Source organism: Parasteatoda tepidariorum, chromosome 1 (genome assembly GCF_043381705.1).
Source record: "Parasteatoda tepidariorum isolate YZ-2023 chromosome 1, CAS_Ptep_4.0, whole genome shotgun sequence".
Classification (NCBI taxonomy): Eukaryota; Metazoa; Arthropoda; class Arachnida; order Araneae; family Theridiidae; genus Parasteatoda; species Parasteatoda tepidariorum.
In genome coordinates this window covers 71,724,426-71,744,939 of record NC_092204.1, presented here as the reverse complement: position 1 = coordinate 71,744,939, position 20,514 = coordinate 71,724,426, and the positions used below count along the sequence as shown (strand labels likewise).

Sequence of the window (20,514 nt, the reverse complement as noted above, 5' to 3'; positions counted from 1 at the left end):
TTAGTAAATTTGTAAGGAGTCATGTTCACTTCATTAGAAAACGCAATCAAAGAGGAAAAAAAGACGCTTTTGAACAATTAAAAAGTAATATTTATCTTACGAATTATAGATAAAGCTCGGAGAGACAGATTTATGTGGTTAAAACCACTTTTAAGAAACCTAATTGAAATTTTTATGTGTTTTTATTTATAAATTTTTACAAAAAATAAATTGACGAAAAAATAACGAGTTTTAAGTGAAACATGTGCAATATCTTTATTTATATAATTACGATAATAATTCCGAATAAATTAAAAACTGCAATAAACGATAAAACAATTACAATAACAAGTAGCTTCCTCAGATGTGTTTTTCATTAATTTATTGAAAGAAGTGACGTACTAATATCTGTAATTTATAAACATAAATCACTTCAAAACTCACAAAATAATATTTTTTATCAAATGTGTAAGAAAAACTTACTTTATTTTATAGAGTACCTACTACTACTATTAAAAACGAGAGAAGGAGAGAGAATTATAATATTTAATTCCTAAATTAAAGACAGATGGAATTTAACGAATCAAGTAATTGAAGATAATGAGGTAATATAGAATTATTCAAGTCATAAATAAAAAAATTATAATAAATTCCTTTTTTTTTAAAATTTACGACATTCAGAGATAGTTTTTATAAAATTAAAATGCGATGAAGCAGCTACAAGTTTAAGCCACATTTATATTTTGCGAAAAAAAATACAAAAGTATCTAAATTAAGACAAAAGCCGCTAATTAATGAAACGAAAATATAACTATTGAAAACTAATCGAAAGCGGAACGAAAACTGAAAACAACACCGCAAAATCGCAACTTAGGGAGTCACGTGTTTTTCAAAAACGAAGTTTTCTTACACCGAAGAAAACAATCTCACCGAAAGAAAGTTGATGCAAAAAGCGGAGGTAAAGAAAAGGGAAAAAGTAAAATCATAATAGGGAAACGTAAATTAATAAATTCAATCAAGTACATGATATTTACTATCATCTAAAAACCTAGAAGAGATAAATTCCCTCCGTCTGCCAGCAGCAGCAAATTTCATCTGACCACTGCAGCGAGTAAGAAGGCATGACGCATTGCAGGTACAGAGAAACCAATGGAAAATAGGCTTACATCGGCGACGTTGAAGGGAAAGCCCGCGCTTTTGGTAAACAGTGTTGGTTGTGCAGTGCTAGTAGGAAGATTCTCTCTGTATTTTAGTTCCGCAGAGCTGAACTTGTACTTCAAATAGGCCGCACCTCTCTATTGTCGCAATTTAATAGCGTCACTTTTTTAAAAGTGACAAATTTTTTAGCTGCGAAATTTTATCTATGCATCCTCGCCCATAACCGCGCCAGTCCTGATTGGTAAATTCAAAAAGCGAGCTCCAGGATTTAATTCGCTTTTAGTAGTCGAGTCGCCGCTCTACGTTGCTTGCTGCAGCTGTGTTCTCTGTTCACTTCTTTGCTAGAATTCAGCATTGTGCTGTAGCCCTCGTACGAATAAATTTAGAAACGTGACAGTTTTGAAACCTAATTCAATCGAGCATGGTAAGATTATGTTACAAATATTTATTATATTTCAAATTGAGTTTAAATCTTCTCGAACCGGTATTGATTTATTATCGAATTGATTTCCGTTTACGTCAATGCGGGAATTGTTAACACTAAAGCCATAACTGGTGTGGTTTCCTGTTATGTGCTTAGAACATTAAAGTATAAAAATAGCCTTTTAAATATGCATGCTTTTGACGTTTTAAGCAAAATATTTTGTTTAGGTTCAACATTTTGCTGAACATGCCCTAATAATAAATTAGTGCTCACAATTTTAAATTGCACGTTTTCTTGTGCCCGTTTTTGTGTGATTAGTTTAAATTAATGCTTATTTGCAAATTCTGTATGAACTTATTAAACTGCACTTCTCGCAATATTTGCCAGATTTTAATACTTAGCTTTCTTCCAGGCCGATCAACTAACAGAAGAACAAATTGCTGGTAAGTTCGTATCCAATTTTATTTACTAATGCATACTTTTTAACTTTAAATAGCCATTTTTATTCGTATAATTATCCTCTTTTTGTTATATTTTAACCATATAATAGAATAGTTCACATATTATACCTTTAAATTAGTTTTGTACTGTTTACTGCCGCGACCTTCGTATTAGTTGAAAAAAATAAAAACGAGCGCGCATGTGGGTGTAAATAAGCTATTAATTTAATAAACAAAATTTTTGCTGTTACGCATGTGCTAGTGAACAAAATTTTGACAGGTGATAATGTATTTTGTAACAAGTCTTAACAAATCAACATTAATAAGAATATTCTATTGCTGGTATTAATTTTAACTTATTATAACAAATTTTAGCAAATGTAACTTATATTTTATGTCCGAGTTTTCGTGCTGACGCGGAAGAATTAAAAAATTTCAACTTTTTTTGTTCCTATTGTTAAAATTAGTTTCATAATGTAAAAGTTAATTACTGTTAAAAATTTAGAACGTTAATTTAAATTTTTTGCATGAAATTTCTTTGTGTATCATGGCTGTGTGTTGGCTAAAACAATAAATTTAAGTTTTTCCTTATTGCTATTAGAATAGGATGTAAATTTTGTATCAAAATGGCTTTTATATATAATTCTTATTAAATAGTAAATCTTTATTTTACCAAGATTTGTCTGGTCTAATAAAATTCAAAGGTTTTAAGAAGATTTTAAGACTACACTAAGTTTACTCTTCCGGATGAATTGTCATGCTCCCAATATGTTAAATGAAATATTTTATTACTTTTAAGGGAGAACTTAAATTGATAATTTTGATTTGTCTAACTGTTTAAAAAATGCTATAGTAGAAGCTTCTGTATTCAGAAAATTTACAAAACGTTATTTTATTTAGAAAGTGGTTATTTTTTTGCAGAACAGACTTTATGGGTAAAGATGTAAAGAAATATAACAAGTTTTATTTTTAAAATTATACTTAAACTGGATAGTATAAAAAAAAGTTTCAAATATTCTGAATTCTTCTAACCATTAAACTGCAAATTACATCGTATTAGCTCTTATCATAAAAATGGTTTAAGTAATTTATTTGTCTATTAGATTGAAGTTAACATTGTAAATGTGTTTTGTTGTAGAATTCAAAGAGGCCTTTTCCCTTTTTGATAAGGATGGTGATGGTACAATCACAACTAAAGAATTAGGAACAGTAATGAGATCATTAGGTCAAAATCCAACGGAAGCTGAGCTACAGGATATGATCAATGAAGTAGATGCTGATGGTGAGTCTCTTACACAAGAATAAATTTTTCTTTTCTATTAAAATTTATACAAACGTGGTTTTAAACAGAATTGGCATGGCTATGTTTTTGATGGTTTGTACTACAGATAAAACCATGACAAGTACAAAAATACTCCTGTTTCAAATAGCCCAGTTTTGGTAGTGTTTAAGAGTAAAATATTAAATACTACTTGTACAGTTTAACTGCTGTAAAAGTTGTAATTATACGTTCATTTCAGGGCTGGGTTTTTGCCGTCAAAAACTGGTTTTTGACATGACAGTGGTAAAAACAGTCAAAAACCTCCTGTTTCCTTTAATTTATGGCATGTAGCGGACAATATTTATATTATTTTCACGTAATTGCCTTTATAAATGAATGTTGTAAATTATTGCTATTGATTTTGCAACTATATACATGTATTCTTATAGAAGGATATACATTCATATAATTCCACATTCATATGTAGTTAAGTACGTTCATATACTTTTATCATTATAGCTTGATTTGCAAAGGATTCAAAATTTTGCACTTAATTGTTAGAAATAAACAAACAAAAAAGCTTGGAACTATTAATAAATTCAAGACCTAAAAAGAATTTAAAATTTGGCATTTCTTAAATATTAAAAATAAGCTAAACAAAACTTGCAACTACTAACAAACTCTAAGTCAAGAATGACTTGATATTCTTCAGTAATATAATATGCCAAACAAAATGATGCTTGGAAATGTTGAAAATTTTGTTTAGTATCCTAATATTTTACTTCAAATAGTATGGGTTGATATAATCATGTTGGGAAAATGCAAGAATCTGTTCTTAAATATCTTTTAACAACTTTTTTTCTAATTTTATTGCCCAAAAAGGAATTAATTTTAAATTATAAGCAGTTGACTCAAATAAAAATACAGTTTTACCAAAACTATGGGTTTTTGACATGACGGTAAAAACCGTCATGCGTCAAAAACTTGCCAACCCTGGTTCATTTTTATAAGTTTCTGATTATTTTATTTTCATACGTAATTTTCTATAATAAATGCTTAGATTTTAATTTTTGAACATAAAGTTAAAAAAAGTTTAATTGAAAGCATGAGTTATAAATGTAAAGCCGGATTCTATTTAAATTTTCTTATGTTATCCAGTATATACTTTGGGAAAGAAGAAATGGATGAAAACAATTAATGACATTATCAAATAAGAAATTTTTTTTACTTGATAAACTTGTTAATGCAGGATTTTTTGCTTTTTTTAAAGAAAAATTTGTTCACATTCCTATCTTTAGAGATTATAGTAAAATTATTTATGCAAATTTATATTGGAGGTTGTTGTTTTTTTTTTAAAATCTAGAAAAACACTACACAAAATAAAGATATAAAAAAGGTACTTATGTTTCAAAACAAATTTCTTTTTTTCTCTTTGCATCAAAATTTGACTTGATGAAAAAAATTTGCATTTAATTATTATTGATATTTGTTTTGAAGGAAGACATTTAAAATACAGTGCAATATAAACCATAGGTTTCACTTTTTTTTCCTACCTGACTGCCCATTTTACATATCAAATTCTTCAATGCCTCACTTCTCCATTATATGTTTTTTAGAATTCTTAATAAACAATTTTATCTATCGTTCTATTTAAATTTAACAATCAGCTAAATGTTATCAATTTAAATATGGAACTTACATATTTTTACAAGTCTGCGGTTAATAATAAATAAATGCAATTGGGAAAAAGTTTAAATCAGAGTATAATAGCTGTTTAAAGGAAATTCTACTTCATATTTATATGGATTATAATTTCAAAATATCACTGACGCCTTCAACATAAAGTAAACATTACAGAATCAGTAAGTGTTCAACAAAATGTTAGACTATGGAAGCTTGAATTATGCAATATTTTACAGAATAAATTAGTCCTAATTGCTGTGCATCAAAATTTAATTAAAGTAATTGCCACACAGTTATATATAGAGTAAAATAACTCAAAAATTTTAATAACCTCTAACTTTTATGATATGTTCATAATGAATGAAAGAATAACAATTTTTTATGAATTCAGAAAAATATATAGAATTTTTATAAGCAAACTAAAGAAAAAATCGTCAACTTCGTTAATTTTCTGTGGGAAAGCAGCAAGCAAAATATTACATAAAACTGTGGTCTTTTTCTCAATAGATTGTTAAATTAATAATTGCTGTAATAAAATTTAATGTACGGAATATGTGCAGTCGTCCCCACTTAATCGCATAGTGGATAATCGAATAACCCGGTTAAACTTTCCTGTTTAATCTGGTTTGTTGTTTTTTGACCCGCTTAATTGCATGAAGTGGTACTGAAATGAAAAAATTTGTTTGTTTGAAAATGTTTCACCATCGAAAATGTAATTTCCCTTTTTCAGTTAAAAGTTGAGCTTGAAAAGGCGCATTAAGTTTAGCTAAAATGGCGTATTAATTTGGAATTTCTTAAGTTTCGAAGATTTAAAAATAAGATAAAAAAAAAAGACTAATTCTGCATGTGTTTGTAAGAAGTCATGAAAATTTCAGCAGTAACTAAAAGGGAATATCTAATCTTGATAAATTGATGAATTAAAAAGATATAAAAAAGTCTTCAATTATTGATTTTTTTCGGAAGAGATCAAATAATATTTTAGTACCTTCATAGTACTTTTTACTAACATTGATTTATTTTTATGCAACTTTAAGTGACGTTTATATTTTATGACGCTAGCGCAAAGAGTTTTAATTATTGTTTATTGATCATAAAACTGAGTTAATTTAATCAAAACTCTACTATGCATGCATTAAATACCATAAAAAGTAATATTTCACAAATTCAGAATTTAAGATCGAATATTGCGCTCCCCATTTAATCTAAAGCCCGCTTAATTGCATAGATTTGGCTGGTACCGATAGTTTTCCTTTAACCAGAGTTGACTGTATTAGTTTTTCATAACTAAAAAATTTCAGGTTAAATCGATCAATATTTTAAATTTTTTTCCATAAGCTGTACAAATTCTCCACAAAGTTCTACTCCTTTATGGGATGGTAAGGTAAGCATTTCATTATAATTGTCAAAACATAGCCTCTATGGAATTACAATTAAGAATTATTTTAACACCCATGTGAATGTCAAATTTGAAAAGATGTTCAATTTAGCAACTGCAGGGTTGGGTTTTTGCCGTCTAAAACTGATTTTTGATATGTCAGTGGTAAAAACCGTGTTTTTACCGGTAAAACAGTAAAAAACCTACTGTTTTCTTTCATTTATGGCATATAGCGGACAATAAATTATTTTCACTGAATTGCCTTTATAAATGAATGTTGTAAAGATTGCTATTAAATTTGCAAATATATACATGTTTTCATATAGAAGGATATACATTCATACAGAAATATTGTAATATACTTATTGAAAATAGTGATACTTTAACTTTCATCATTATAGCTTAATTTGCAAAGGATTCAAAATTTTGCACTTAATTGTTAGAAATAAACAAACAAACAAAAAAAACTTAGAACTATTAATAAATTCAAGAACTAAAGAGAAGAATTTAAAATTTGGCATTTCTTAAATATTAGAAGTAAGCTAAACAAAACTTTCAAAACTTGTAACTACTAACAAACTCTAAGTCAAGAATGACTTGACATTCTTCAGTAATGTAATATGCCAAACAAAATGATGCTTGGAAATGTTGAAAATTTTGTTTAGTATCATTAATATTTTACTTCAAATAGTATGATTTGATATAATCATGTTGGGAAAATGCAAAAATCTGTTCTTAAATATCTTTCAACAACTTTTTTTCTAATTTTATTGCCCAAAAAAGAATTAATTTTAAATCATAGGCAGTTAAACTCAAATTAAAATACAGTAAACCAATGGTAACAACAATGGTATAAACCGGTAAAAACCGTCATGTGTCAAAAACTTGCCAACCCTGAGCAACTGTCAATCAATTTAAAACATTGTTTTTTTTTTGTTTTTTTTAAGTTAAGCATGCATGGTTTTGTTTAAACTTGGTAATTTGGTTTTTTAGCCATCTGCTATTTAACAGAAATGATTTCTACCATCATATCTCAGGGGTCTGTCCAGGTCGAATTTACTACCGCTTAGCGGTACCTTCACGAATTCAACTTTAGGAAAAACGGTAGTTTCACAAATTCAATTTTAGGAAAAACTGTAGTAAAAATACTTTTTCTTACTTACAATTTTATTTTTGTATTCCTTAAAAAACGATAAATCCATATTTTTGTGTTGATTTTTAAATATAATTTTTAATTTTTCACAAATTATGTCTAAATTTTCACAAAATAGGTACCTCTCAGAAGAACCTAGACAGACCCCTGTATCTGGTTTAATGTTATTGTCAATTTATTTTTAAAATATGGCCTAGTTTTGGTAAGATTTAGAACTTATAAATTATGAGTTTCATTGTTTACATTTGCTTGTTATTTTCATACTCTCAAATACAGCAAACTATATGTTGAATTTCCTGTCTGCATTATGCCTTCTAATGCTTTGCTGATTTTGGTAAACAAGACAATATTGTTGCTGTTTTGAATGTTTTGCTATGTCTTTGTTAAGCATTGTGTGGTGAAATTCTGATTAAATGCTTGATACAAATGTTCAGTGGTAATAAAAAAAATGATCAAAATATTTCTTGGCATAAGACAAGGCTGTTATGGCTTACCACTACAATGTGCTTGCTATCTGTGAATCAAGGAGTATTGAATTTAGATTTTAAGATGCTTGACTGGCTTTCTGGTTATTTCAGATAAACTTTGATATATAAGATTTCCTTTTCCTGGCATAGGTTTCAAATCAGTGGGCTGAAATCTCATTGTTTACCTTTGCATCAAAACTTAATATTTGTTAACTTTTTTTTTAGTATGATGTATGTTTTTGGGAGAATTACTTAGAAAATAAAAGAATAATTTAAATGACTTAAACTCAAATATGTTAATTATTTTTTTAAACTTTAACACTTCATAATCTGAAGTTTTGTGCTGTCCAACTTACGAGGGAAGTACACATTTGTAAAATTCTTAGTCCAATGAAAAAAAACTTGAAAAACATGGTCTAGAACTTAGGGTGGGGTAAAAATTTTTTAACTGCAGCTCTTGGGTCAAGGTATGATCCTTAAAGTTTTAGCTTCTTTATTATTAATAGTAAAGCATTTAGATGTCTTAAGTGAGGCCAGATAGTTAAGACACCGGGGTTCTACATCAGCTGGTGGCACTTTTGTTTTCATTTCTTTGTTAATAAAAATAACTTTTTAATGGTAAATCTATATATATTAAAAATTCTACTCACTAAGCTTAGTAACAATTCAAAAGTTGTTTTAAATGTTATGTTAAGCTATTTTAAAAGTAATAATTATTATTAAGAATTTTTTTCTATGAAAATTATAAATGTTTTTCATTAACTTAACGTAAGAAAAGTTTTTAGGGGGAAAACTTTAATTATTTTGTTTTTCTTCAATAATTAAAAATATCAGTCATAAAAAGCTTAACTTACTGCTTTAAAAGAAATCTATTATTATTAAAAAGTAAAGTTTAAACATTTTAACATATATACAGTAGAACCCTGATTATTTGGCAACTCTTTCGGCATACATTAAAAACTTCTCTTTCGTTCTAGTTTATATGTAAAACTTTTGCTTTTTTCAAATACTTCATAACAATTTATATTTTACTATATGTTTATCTAAATTTAGACTAAGTGTATCTGCCACTACAAATAATTCCAAGTCGCTAGTATATAAGACATGTTAACTCTATTCAATGGTGAGGTACCTTTTCATAGATGAAGGTTGGCCTGGTCGATAACTACTCACAATCCCCACACATCTATTGAAGAAATCTTGTACATGGGGAAGAAACAGAGCACATATCTAATGTTCACACAAATTTATTAGTTTTGTTTAAATTAGCCTCAAATTATAACAAAGCAACCTAGGTCTAAGTTTCTAATGTTTTTCACGTCATTTCTTTCATGTGAGTTGAGGCAGAAAAAGGTTCTTAAGATAGTTAGAAACATACATTTTAACTGTCAATTGAAATCTTAAGTTCTTAAAATTGCTACGTAGTTCTTAATTTTTGCATACCTTTATGAACCTGAAAATGCTTCAGGGTGTGTAGCGTTTATTAAAGGTGCTTATTTTCGATTTTTGTTTTTTAAAGGCCCTTAAATGTGCTTTTTTTCATTGGGTGTTTTTAAAAAGTGCTTAATTTTTCCTTTTTTCGAAATGAGATTTTTCCTTAACCATGTTGATTTTCAGTACGAATTATGCAAAAAGACACAGTTCACATTAGTCTATTAAACGTTTTCACAATTAATTCAACCGCAATCTATTTTGGCATATTGTCAGTTCGTAGCATATGAAAACTCCGTTCGTTTTACATGGTTCAAAATTTCATGATTTTTGCCAATTGTCAAAAATGTCAAAGTTTTTTTTTCTTTTCTTTTTTTGACATGACTGTTAAAACAGTCAATCGTCAAACTTTCCAACCCTGCCTAATTATGATATGCTTAAAAATACTTTTTGAGTGCTTAAAAGATTCTTATTTTTTGTTGAATTATTTGGCTACGCACCCTGTGCCATGTTGAAATAACTTTTCAAAAGTTAGGAATCAAATTGAATACTTTTCATTTAAAAAAAAAATTTAAATGTAGCTTTTCATAATGGCATTTTTGTTACAAACTGACAAAAATCAGATAAAGGGGCAAGAAAATTTGATGAAATTTTACTGAAAAGCGTTTAATAAGAGAAGACCCTTCAAAAAAATTATTTCAAGTGTATGTTGTGAAAAAATTCATGGAACAATTTTTTATATGGATGTTCCCTGAAAACGCTGTAATACGGCATGCCTAAACTTTTAAGTGGCAGTTTGGGATGCATCTTTTACTACTTCTTTCATAGTCCTTAGCACCAGCTTTTAATCTGGTGTTCCAATATTTAGTTTCCAACTTACATGAGGCCGCAATTAAAAACACCAGTCAAATGGCCGGCTGAAACTTATCAAAATTTTATCTAGGACTCGTTTATGTTCGAAGGAACATTGACTATTACTGTCAGATTTTTATCAAGTTGTACAAAACAAACTTATCTAATTAAAATTAGAAGATTAGATTTTTGTATTTGAAAAACTATGTTCTTGGGTGCAAAACCTGAGAAAATTTTTTTTTTGATATGTTAAATTTAACAACATGTAAATACATGTTAGCATAACATGTTAAATTTTACAGAAATGAAGAAATTATGATTTTTTGTATGAAAATAGTCCGCAAAAAATGACAACTAATATATCTTAGTTCGCGGGCCGCCAGCTGGTAACCGCTGTTCTGGACTGTTTAAAACTTTGTTGGGGATTTCTTATACTGTTATCACTCATCAATTAATTCCCTAAACTTTGTTGAGATGAAGCATGAGATTATTTGTCAAAATGAGCTTTCTCATTAAAAGAGTTCTTGTTACAAATTGAAATGATTTTAATTTCTGTTCTTTAATTATTAGGAAATGGTACAATTGATTTCCCAGAATTCTTAACTATGATGGCTCGAAAAATGAAGGATACAGATAGTGAAGAAGAAATTAGGGAAGCCTTCAGAGTCTTTGACAAAGACGGTAATGGATTCATCAGTGCGGCAGAATTGCGTCATGTTATGACAAATCTTGGAGAAAAGCTCACAGATGAAGAGGTTGATGAAATGATTAGGGAAGCTGATATTGATGGAGATGGTCAAGTAAACTATGAAGGTACTTTGATCTTTTTTATGATTTTTTTTTTTTAATCTGTGTGAAGCAAAGTAATAGTATAATTGCTCTTAAGATAAAGAGTTTTTGTACAGTGATTAAAATTTTTAACCTTTTAAAACCTTTTGCAAATATTTGTCTTATAAATGAATTGAGTTCAATTTTAGCTTTATTCAGAACAATTTAACCCTGGTGTAAATTGTGTTAAATTTCTAATTTTGTCATTACGATCTGATTTTGTTTTTCAAATCCTTCTATACTTTAACTTTACATAAATAACTACAGTACTAGACTAAAATTTTTAGCTTGCTTTACTTCATACTATCTATAGTGTGAGATTAAGTGAAATAGTTGAAGCAAATTTTTTAGAGTTTCATAAAAATATATCCTTAGTAATATTGTTTCCAACTGCAAGTAAAAATGAAACTTCACCCAATGAAAGAGTTTTGTCATTATTTTGTATAATTTTACTTTGTTTTCTCATTTATACTTAGAATTTTAGTAATTTAATTAAAACTGTTCAAAAATTTATGTTAAATATCAAAATGTATGGTATATAAATTGTCTTCATGCAGATTTTTTGCACACCAAATTTTCAGTTTTTCACTTTGTGTCAAACTTGTTTAAGTGTATCTTTGTGTTTAAAAAGTCGTCAGGAGTGTAATTAGTGTAGCATTAGTTTTTTTTTTTTTTTTTTTTAATTAAAATTCTCTAAAATTGCAAAACACTTGTAACAATCTAAGATAAAAATTGGAGAAATGTAAAGGTAAAAAGATGTGTGTTCTATATTCAGGGCTGATTGTGCTCCGTAAAAAATCTAGATTTCCGGATTTTTCGCTAACAGTGATCTGGAAGTTTCCGGAAATCAAATTTTCAAAGATGGAACTTAAAAACACAGTTTATTTTATTTGTTTGTAAAAGGAGAGCCAGAGAGATACTTTATAAGCTTATAATCATGATTGATATTCATTTTTTATCAGTAAATAGTTGTTATAATCATAAACTCAAGAAAAAAAGACATTTGTAAATTTTAATTACTTTTCCAGGTCATCATAGGTATGTGTAAGTGGTATAGGTATGTGTAAAATTGTAAATATATTAAGTAAACTAAGAAATATTGAGAAAAAGGAAAAATAAACTTGTTTAAATTTTTTTCAATTTGAACTTTTTTTAACTCAAATTTTCCGGAATTTTGGCTTGGGCTCACAATCACCCTTGTATATTAACATAAGATTGTTTTGTGTCTGTAATTAAAACTAGTTTTGTATCAGAAAATTGGTTGTTCCTAACTTAAAAATTTGCTTAACTTTGCCATTGCAATGACATTTGTGGGAGTATGTTTTTCAGAACTAAAATTTTTGATAGCTACAACATAAGGGTGTTATGAGCATTTTTAAATTATGTCAGTTACACATGTTAAAAACACAGTTGGGTATATTTGTGGTGTTTCGTATTGCTCCCTTTTTTCCAGGCTAATATATTCATTTAATTTTATGATAAAACAAAGACGTTTGAAATAGTAGATGTTTCCAGATCTAATATTCAATCATGTTTTTAGAATAAAATTTCTCAGTTATTAAAGTTATAATACTTGAAAGTTTTTAGTTGCTTTTGTATTGTGTGCACAGATAGTTATTATTTTTATCTTACTCCGAGAACTATTTGTTTTTGTGGTGGTCAAAATAACTTTAAATTTATTTCTGTTAACAAATACTTATACAATAAAACAAATTTTTCTACTGCTAGAGAAATATTGCTCAAAGAGCATAGATTCTCCTCCCCATCCCTTAAAAAAGTGGGGAAACTTTGTCGAAAAATACTTTCACAATAGTACTTTGCAGCGTTAAATATTAAGATTCATCTTCAGGGCACCAAAATTTTTACGTTAATAGCAAATGATTTTTTAAATCTAAAAACATTTCAATTGTGTAACAAATGCTTACTGATTGTGCTGTTTTTCTAGAATAATCATCTTATCAAGCTAATAACAGGCATTTGACATTATACATGAGGCATATGACATTTTTTAAATAAAATAATAGTATTTAGTACCTCATATTCTTAATTTTTTAAAAAATGGAAGCTGATGTTAAAAATGTTTTAACTATTATTATGAATTATGACCTGTACAAATTTTGTCTTAATTCAAATAGCATAATTTATAAATATTTGACCACTGCTTTACAAAATATTTTAACATTTTCCAATTTTTTTTTTTTAAGATTATATTTGTACTTGAGAGATTCTAAAGAATGCTAAGTTAATTATTAATTATTTTTTTTTAAATTTAAGGATAGATTTTTTATTAAAATTGCTTGTAGGCATTGTAAGATAAAAACATAAAGTATCTGCGCACACAATTCAAAAGTATCTGCAAGCTCAGAATATTTTTTATAATAGAATAGTTTTATTAAATATACAAAAACAGTTGGCTATTTAATATTTTTTATTTATTCTTGACAAATGTATATATAGATATGCATGCCCTTTAACATAAAAACATTAGAGAAAGATTAATATTAATAGTTTTACATAGAGCAGCTACGTTCATATAAAGTAATTATCATATTAAGTTCTATTAATCATTTCGCTCCAAATGAAGTTGCATTAAAATTTCTACTGTTATATTTATTTCATTGTAAAGCGATAATTGAGTTGTAAAAACTAATTGTATTCTCGATCGCTATTCTTGGGCTAAAGTGGCAGTTATCTTTTCTCTTGTGTCGAAGCGTGCATACAACTAAACACTAACTTTCTTCTACCTTGCGTAGATCATGATTATGTCCGCCTGCTTTGTATTTTCTTTTTCCCCCATTGCAAACTCTTTTTTTTTTTGCATGTGCGGATACATTTTTTAATATTAAAGTGTCTGCAAAATTGGGGAACAACTGCCAATTTATCAGTACATGGCGTGTGCATCTATTTTATCTAACTATGCCTGTAGGAAACAACAGATTAGGCCTTTCATTCTTGGGGGACGACCTCAGAGTTAAAGGTTGTGATCACAATTTTTTACTCTTGACAGAAACTTGCTTGATGATCTCCTATAGATCATGTTTGGATTATCTTGGTTAATCTTATTACTTAGACCCTCATTGGCCTTTTTCAGAGGGTACTCTATCCCTGTGTTTGGAAACCTATAATTCTAAAGCTAACATCCTGTACCTAGTCCTGATTGTAGAATTTCACCCCTGGACAATGATATACAGTAGGGAACCGATTATCCGGAACGATCGGGACCATCGATATTCCGGATAACTGATTTTTCCGGTTTTCTGAATCGCTACAAAAACCCGTTTTTTTTTTCATAGTTAAACCCAACTAAAAAAAAAAAAAATTGGAAATAATCTTAAAAAGAAGAAAAAACGATGAAATAATACACTAATGATTATTTCCAAAATGATGGTAAGGTAAACATCTTTCAAATAAGAACAAAAAATCCTAAAATCCTATGAGGAAAAAAAAATTTTTTTTTTTTATAATGGCAGGAAAACTAATCGAATTTCGTTCCGGTTTTTTGGTTTTCTGATTTCCGGATAACGGGTTCTGTACTGTAATTGTTTGAATTGTATGACTTAATGTTTTTTTTTTAAGATATTAAATTAAATGCAACATTTTTCAAGAAATATTAAGCTTTAATAAGGACAAGGGATTTTAAATTAGTTATGGTTACCATTTGCTTATTTTATGAATTTATTGCAATTTAAAGCAAAAGTTTTCATATTATGGCTACTAAATGCAACTCGCTAGTGGTATCAATGGGTGTTGAAAACCACTGACCCTTCTTTCCGTGTATTGACTCAAGCCACTTAAAGTACTTATGTTTGTTATTTTACTTTGCAATCAATTTTATTGCTTTTTTTTTCCATGTCTCCTGACTGGCGCAGTGGAGTGTATTTACTGTGCCAGTAATAATGCAAGCATGTGTTAAGTGTATGAAAAGAATTAAGTGTGTAAAAAAACTAATTTACTGTTTATAATGCAGACCAAAAGTGATTGTTTTTTTTAATATAGTTCTTTAAAGTGAAATTTCAAGTTCCCAAACCCTAAGTCTTTACAAAGCTTAAAATTAATGTTGGTCTGAGACCACTAGAATTAGACTGACTTCCATAAAATAATTAGTGATGGTCTCTTGAACCATCAGTTGGTGTAAAGTAGTAGCATACTGTTTTGGTTTTTAGTCTGTCCTGAAAAGCATATGACACATATCCTTTGCCTTGTAACTTTAAAAATATATAATCATAACATTTAAAAAGAGCAGTAAAAACATCTAAGGGCTAGTAATTTCAGGTATTGGTTCCTTGAACTAGTTGTTAAATTTTATTTTTAGCCCAGTTAAGTGAAAAGGATATTTCTAGATTACTTTCATTTTCTTAAATTTTTAGTGAAATATCATTAATAACGTTATTTCTATACATTTGCAGTTATGCTAAAAGGATGTCTTATTAAGTGAAAAGCTAGATAACCTAATCGATTACTTTTGTGGTGTGCTTGTATTTTTACCAGTTGGTGCTATTGAGCTTAACAAAATGAAGAAATTATAGAAATTAAGATCTGATACTTTTCTTTTACCAGATCTAAATAACCTAATAATTGTCAGACTGTAAGGTGATTCAGTCAAAAATTTGAAGAAAATATTTTTCATAGTATGCTAGAAAGAAATTAAACTTTAGGTTAATCTGCATCAAATCATTTAATAAAAATTTCAACAATTTAGATTCCATTTTGCATGTTTTTTAGATACTGTATTTTAGCACTTAAGGTTTCAAGTGTGAAATTTTTAAACGGCTGCAACTGTATTTTGATAATTATTTCATATTAGGAAACTAAATTTTTTAAGATATGAAAATGGGATTTAATTTTTCTGGAAAATATATTTTCTACTTTTTAATAATTTTTATGCAACATTTCAAGATTGTTTTCCTACGGGATAAACAAAAGATTAAAAAAAAATTTATAATAAGAAAATAGTCTAATATTGATAAAAATGTAGTAAAAACCGCATTATCTGCAGTGATATTCAAAGTAATAAAGTTATATTTATTAAAAAATATTATAAAGCAATGTTTTATTAAAAAATTTAACAAACTAGAAATTTTCAGGAACAAGACTCACAAAAATATCAAATTTTAACCATTAATTTGTAATTTTCTTAAAGGTGCTAATGAAAACAGTTTGACAATTTGTAAAGGATTCTGGTTATTGGTGTAATATCTAAAATATCTTGGTTTCTTAAACAAATAACTTAATTTTCATAAGTATAATCTGTATTTCTCAAATACATTAACTTATACAGCTTGTTTCTGAAAAAAGAATCCTATTAAAAATATTATTTTAGTTCTAATCTAATTCTCAAGCGAGCAATAACCTAAGTATTTCTAAGTAATGTAAGAATCATTTATAATCTGTTTGCAACTTTCCTCTTTTAGATAATCTAGAATTTCAATTTTTAGTCTGCCATTTCTATATCAAAGTTTTTAATATTGACAACTATGATAATCCTTAGCTCTTAACATTCTATTTATTTGATTTTTATTAGTTTACAAGTATATAAAATTTTTACATTACTGGTCAATAGTCTCTGCATATGGCTTCCTCAGTGTTGTATATTTCATTACTAAATTAAATCTTATTGCTACCTTCTCCAAAGAGAAATTCCTGCCTTCAATTAGTGTTTTATAACCCCTTCATTATACATTTTTACAAAATTTTAAGTAGAACGATATATATACTATATTTATATATGCAGTGGAGCATCATTTATGTGACGTTTTAGTGTGGTCCCAATTCACTCCTATTCATTTTAATGTGAAAATATGTAGTTTATACGACACACAGAATCGGTTATATGTCTGTTTTTAGATTCTGTTTACGTTTATTTTACTTTTATTCTTCACACTGAAACTTTCTTTTCTATCATCTAATGCCGAATCTGACATTAGCTTATAAAGCCAAAAAAGGCAAAGGAGGCAAAAAAGAAAAGATCGCCTTACTGTGCTGCTTTGTGTGAACTCTGATGAAAGTGAAAAGATCACTCCTTTAGTGGTAGGAAAATCAAAAAATCCCAGATGTCTAAATCATATCAAAACGCTTCCGCTAGATAATGACGCCAATAAGAATGCGTGGACAACAACCAAAATTTTTACTAGTTATCTGAAAAAACTAGACAATGTTATGAAGAGGCAAAAACTAAAAGTTTTGCTATTTATCGACCAATGTCCAGCTCACTCATCGGATACTAATTTCTTGGAAAATGTAAAAGTTCACTTCTTCCTGCAAACTGCACAAGTGTGCTTCAGCCATTAGATTTGGCCGTGATTAAGAATCTAAAATTGCAGTATGGAGAGCAGTTAGTTGAACTCACTATGAAGCATTGCAGAGCATAATCCCAAGAAAATAAGTGTTCTCCAAGCAATGAATATGATTCCGTTGGCATGGTCTCAGGTAACAGACAATAAAGAACTGTATTATAAAATTCCATTAAAACACTAAGAACTTATTTTTTTGAAAAAACTTTTCAGGAATTTGTGTTATTTCGCAAGTCATTAATTACAGCTCAACGTTAATCCTCACATCAAACAACCGTATATAATTTTCTCTGTAAACTTAATGTGAAAGGATTAAAGTGAAGAGAAAAAAACAAATTTGGAGTATTAAAAAAAAAATAGTAATATATAAATAAAATGTAACATACATTCAAATTGCTTACTGTAATCTTTCTTTTTTTTTTATGGTCATTTGTTTGTTTTACTTCGTCTAATTTAGAAATGTATGTAAATTAAAACATTAAAATTAACTGAAAACAGAGTTAGTTTCTAGTTTTGGAGGTAAAAATAGATTATAAGATGTTATCGTTTATACGACGTTTTTCAGTGGTCCCTTCGGCGTCATATAGACGATGCTCCACTGTATATATATGTCCTTTAATATTTTTGAAGCTTTGTGTATAAACGAATTTTTATATCTTATGACTTTTTTTTACTGTTCTTTGATTGTAAATTTAATATTTAAGTTATACTGTAGTTATTTGCCTCCCTCAGGTTATATCTTTTTTTCCTCTTTTTCAGAATTCGTGACCATGATGACGTCAAAATGATTTTAACACAGTGATTCCTGTAAATTTTTTCTTGCTTTCCAAACTTATGTATGTTGTCCGGCTAGTTTGAAAGTTCTGTTGTGAATGTTACCTCTGTAAAGACACTTTTGTACCATATTCCATCAGTGCATATTGGCATTGATGTTATATATCATACGTCAATACGTGTTGTTGTTAGACCTGTCCTGTGCTTTTGTACATTTCCAACTTCCATTAAAAGTTTAGACTCCAAATTTCGTTGTGATCACAGGCTGGCATTTATTATTATTATTCGCAAGAGAAATTTTTATGTTCATAGCTTTTAACTTAATTTATCATGGTTTTTCTTTCTTTTTTAAAAATATAAACTGATTATGTTGAAATTGAAATAAAAGTTTAATTGTACTGTCGTATATTTAACGATTCGCTATATTCCTTATTGAAGTGGCTGTAAAGTCATGGTCTCTTTTATTTATTGCATGTTAACAATTTTCATCTAAGTTGCTTGTAAAGTACAATCAGTTGATGAAAATGAGATCTGTGGCAATGTACTTGTAATGCAAGTCTAATTCATTTGTCATTATCTTATGCACAAAAATGAATAAGAGAATAGTTAAAATTTATAACAGCAATATTTTGTTTATTTAACCTTGCATAAATGCTTGGGATGATATATTAATGCTTTTCTATTTTATATAAGTTATAAAGTAGGGCATTTCACACATGGTGCCAAAACAATAAAGTTTTTATGCATACAACGTAAAGTATTAGCTAAAATACATAATAGTGCACCACTCTAACTTTCCTGTATTGTAACTAGTATTTTTTATGGTTATAAATTTCATAAAACTTCTGTGTTTTTCAATGCACTTTTTTTTCAGTCTTTCATGATTGACTTATTACAAAATAGAAAACGCTGCTTCTAAATTTTCAAACAAAACATTTTAAACTTTGTTAGTTCAACTGTGTATGTATGTGTGCATAAGCTGCAAAAAAAAAAAAAGATAAATTTACAGCACTTTTTGAATTAATCGCACATTAATTTTAATGGAAGTCCTATAAAAAAAGTTCATAAACATGTTAAAGACAGTCTACTTGAAATAGGTACAATGCAGATAGTTTGCAAAAGTTGTCGTTATTGTAACCTGGATAAGTGATACAAAGCATATAGAGATGAGATATCTAAGCTAATATTACTTCACTTGTATGCCTACTACTTCCATGAATAATCGGCTATTACTAGCAACATGTTAGAATACGTTTTTAAAGACATTTTTCAAAATAATATGAGCAAATGAAATGAAGCTCCTTACTACTCTATTATTATAGCAATTGATTGAATGATAATCAAGTGATATGGCTGAGCTTATGTCTTGGAAACTGCATGGGCGTCCTTATATACAGGGTACCTGGAAAGACGTGAATTCGGCATTGGACAAAATTTATCATAATTTTAACTATTGAAAAAAAATCTTTGATATAGGTTTCCGAAAAATCTAATTTTTAAACCCCTCCCCATTTCACGGAGTTCCGAATACCTGAATTTGTAACAAAATCCCCACTCAGTTATACTTTATTAAAATGTAAAATGTCATGTTCTTTAGAAAATTATGGTGTTCTTTCAAAAAATGGAAAACATCATTTCTAAAGTGAATTATCTTTTAAACTTCTGTGATTACAGAATTTTCGTTGTTTTTATTTTTTATTTTATCAATTTAAAATTCTTGCTGAAGAGAGCCAGTCATTTGCGAAATTTTTTAAATTCCGAAATGAGAACAGAAAAATCAGAAGTATTTCTTTCCGATGAACAAGAAAAGTATCTTTAGAATAGAAATCGGTAGAAAAAAAGAATTATTTGCTTTCGTATTTTTTTTTTTCAGCTATTTTTTAATTTAATTCTTTCTTTACTCTGTTTTTAAAATCTATAAATATGAAAATGCAGAGTTATTCAGTTCAAATATGAAAATGCAGATTCAATTAATGTTATTATAATGCTTTTTTAAATTTATTGTGATGTTTTTGTTGGAGAAAATAGTAACTTCGTTAAATCATGAAATATTCTTGGGAATTAGTCATGGATTAGAAAATCTAAAATGCATCAGATACCCTATATATAAAACGCTGGATTTTTCAATTTGTGACGCACGTAGCATAGATAACTGTTAACCAACCTCGTTGCTGAAACTTGAGCCTAAACATCTAAAGGAACCGATTAATGTACCTGAATATAGACTGATATTTTATTCCTTATTTTAGAAAACAAGCACAACTCATTACCCAATAAAATCTACTTAGTTCAATTGATCGGTATACAATTTTTAAACAAACGACGGTAGGAGAAGGTTTTGGAATATTAACCCTAACAGATTCCTTAGTGCAGTGTTTCCCAAACTTATGATTTCTGTG

The 20,514-nt window shown here is 28.2% G+C and overlaps 1 protein-coding gene across 2 annotated transcripts; it reads left to right on the top strand.

Annotated features, from left to right (window-relative positions):
• The first annotated feature begins 1,030 nt into the window (after nucleotides 1–1,030).
• On the top strand, nucleotides 1,031–18,523 carry LOC107447960 (calmodulin). 2 transcript variants are annotated; one of them, XM_016063013.3, is made up of 5 exons: nucleotides 1,031–1,561; nucleotides 1,974–2,004; nucleotides 3,140–3,283; nucleotides 10,794–11,036; nucleotides 18,101–18,523. In XM_016063013.3, the coding sequence occupies exons 1-5, from the start codon at nucleotides 1,559–1,561 to the stop codon at nucleotides 18,127–18,129; spliced, it is 450 nt and encodes a 149-aa protein (XP_015918499.1). In that variant the 5' UTR covers nucleotides 1,031–1,558; the 3' UTR covers nucleotides 18,130–18,523. The 2 variants fall into 2 exon arrangements, with proteins under 2 accessions (XP_015918499.1, XP_071038225.1); XM_071182124.1 differs by having other exon boundaries at nucleotides 1,089–1,179.
• Nucleotides 18,524–20,514: the final 1,991 nt, after the last annotated feature.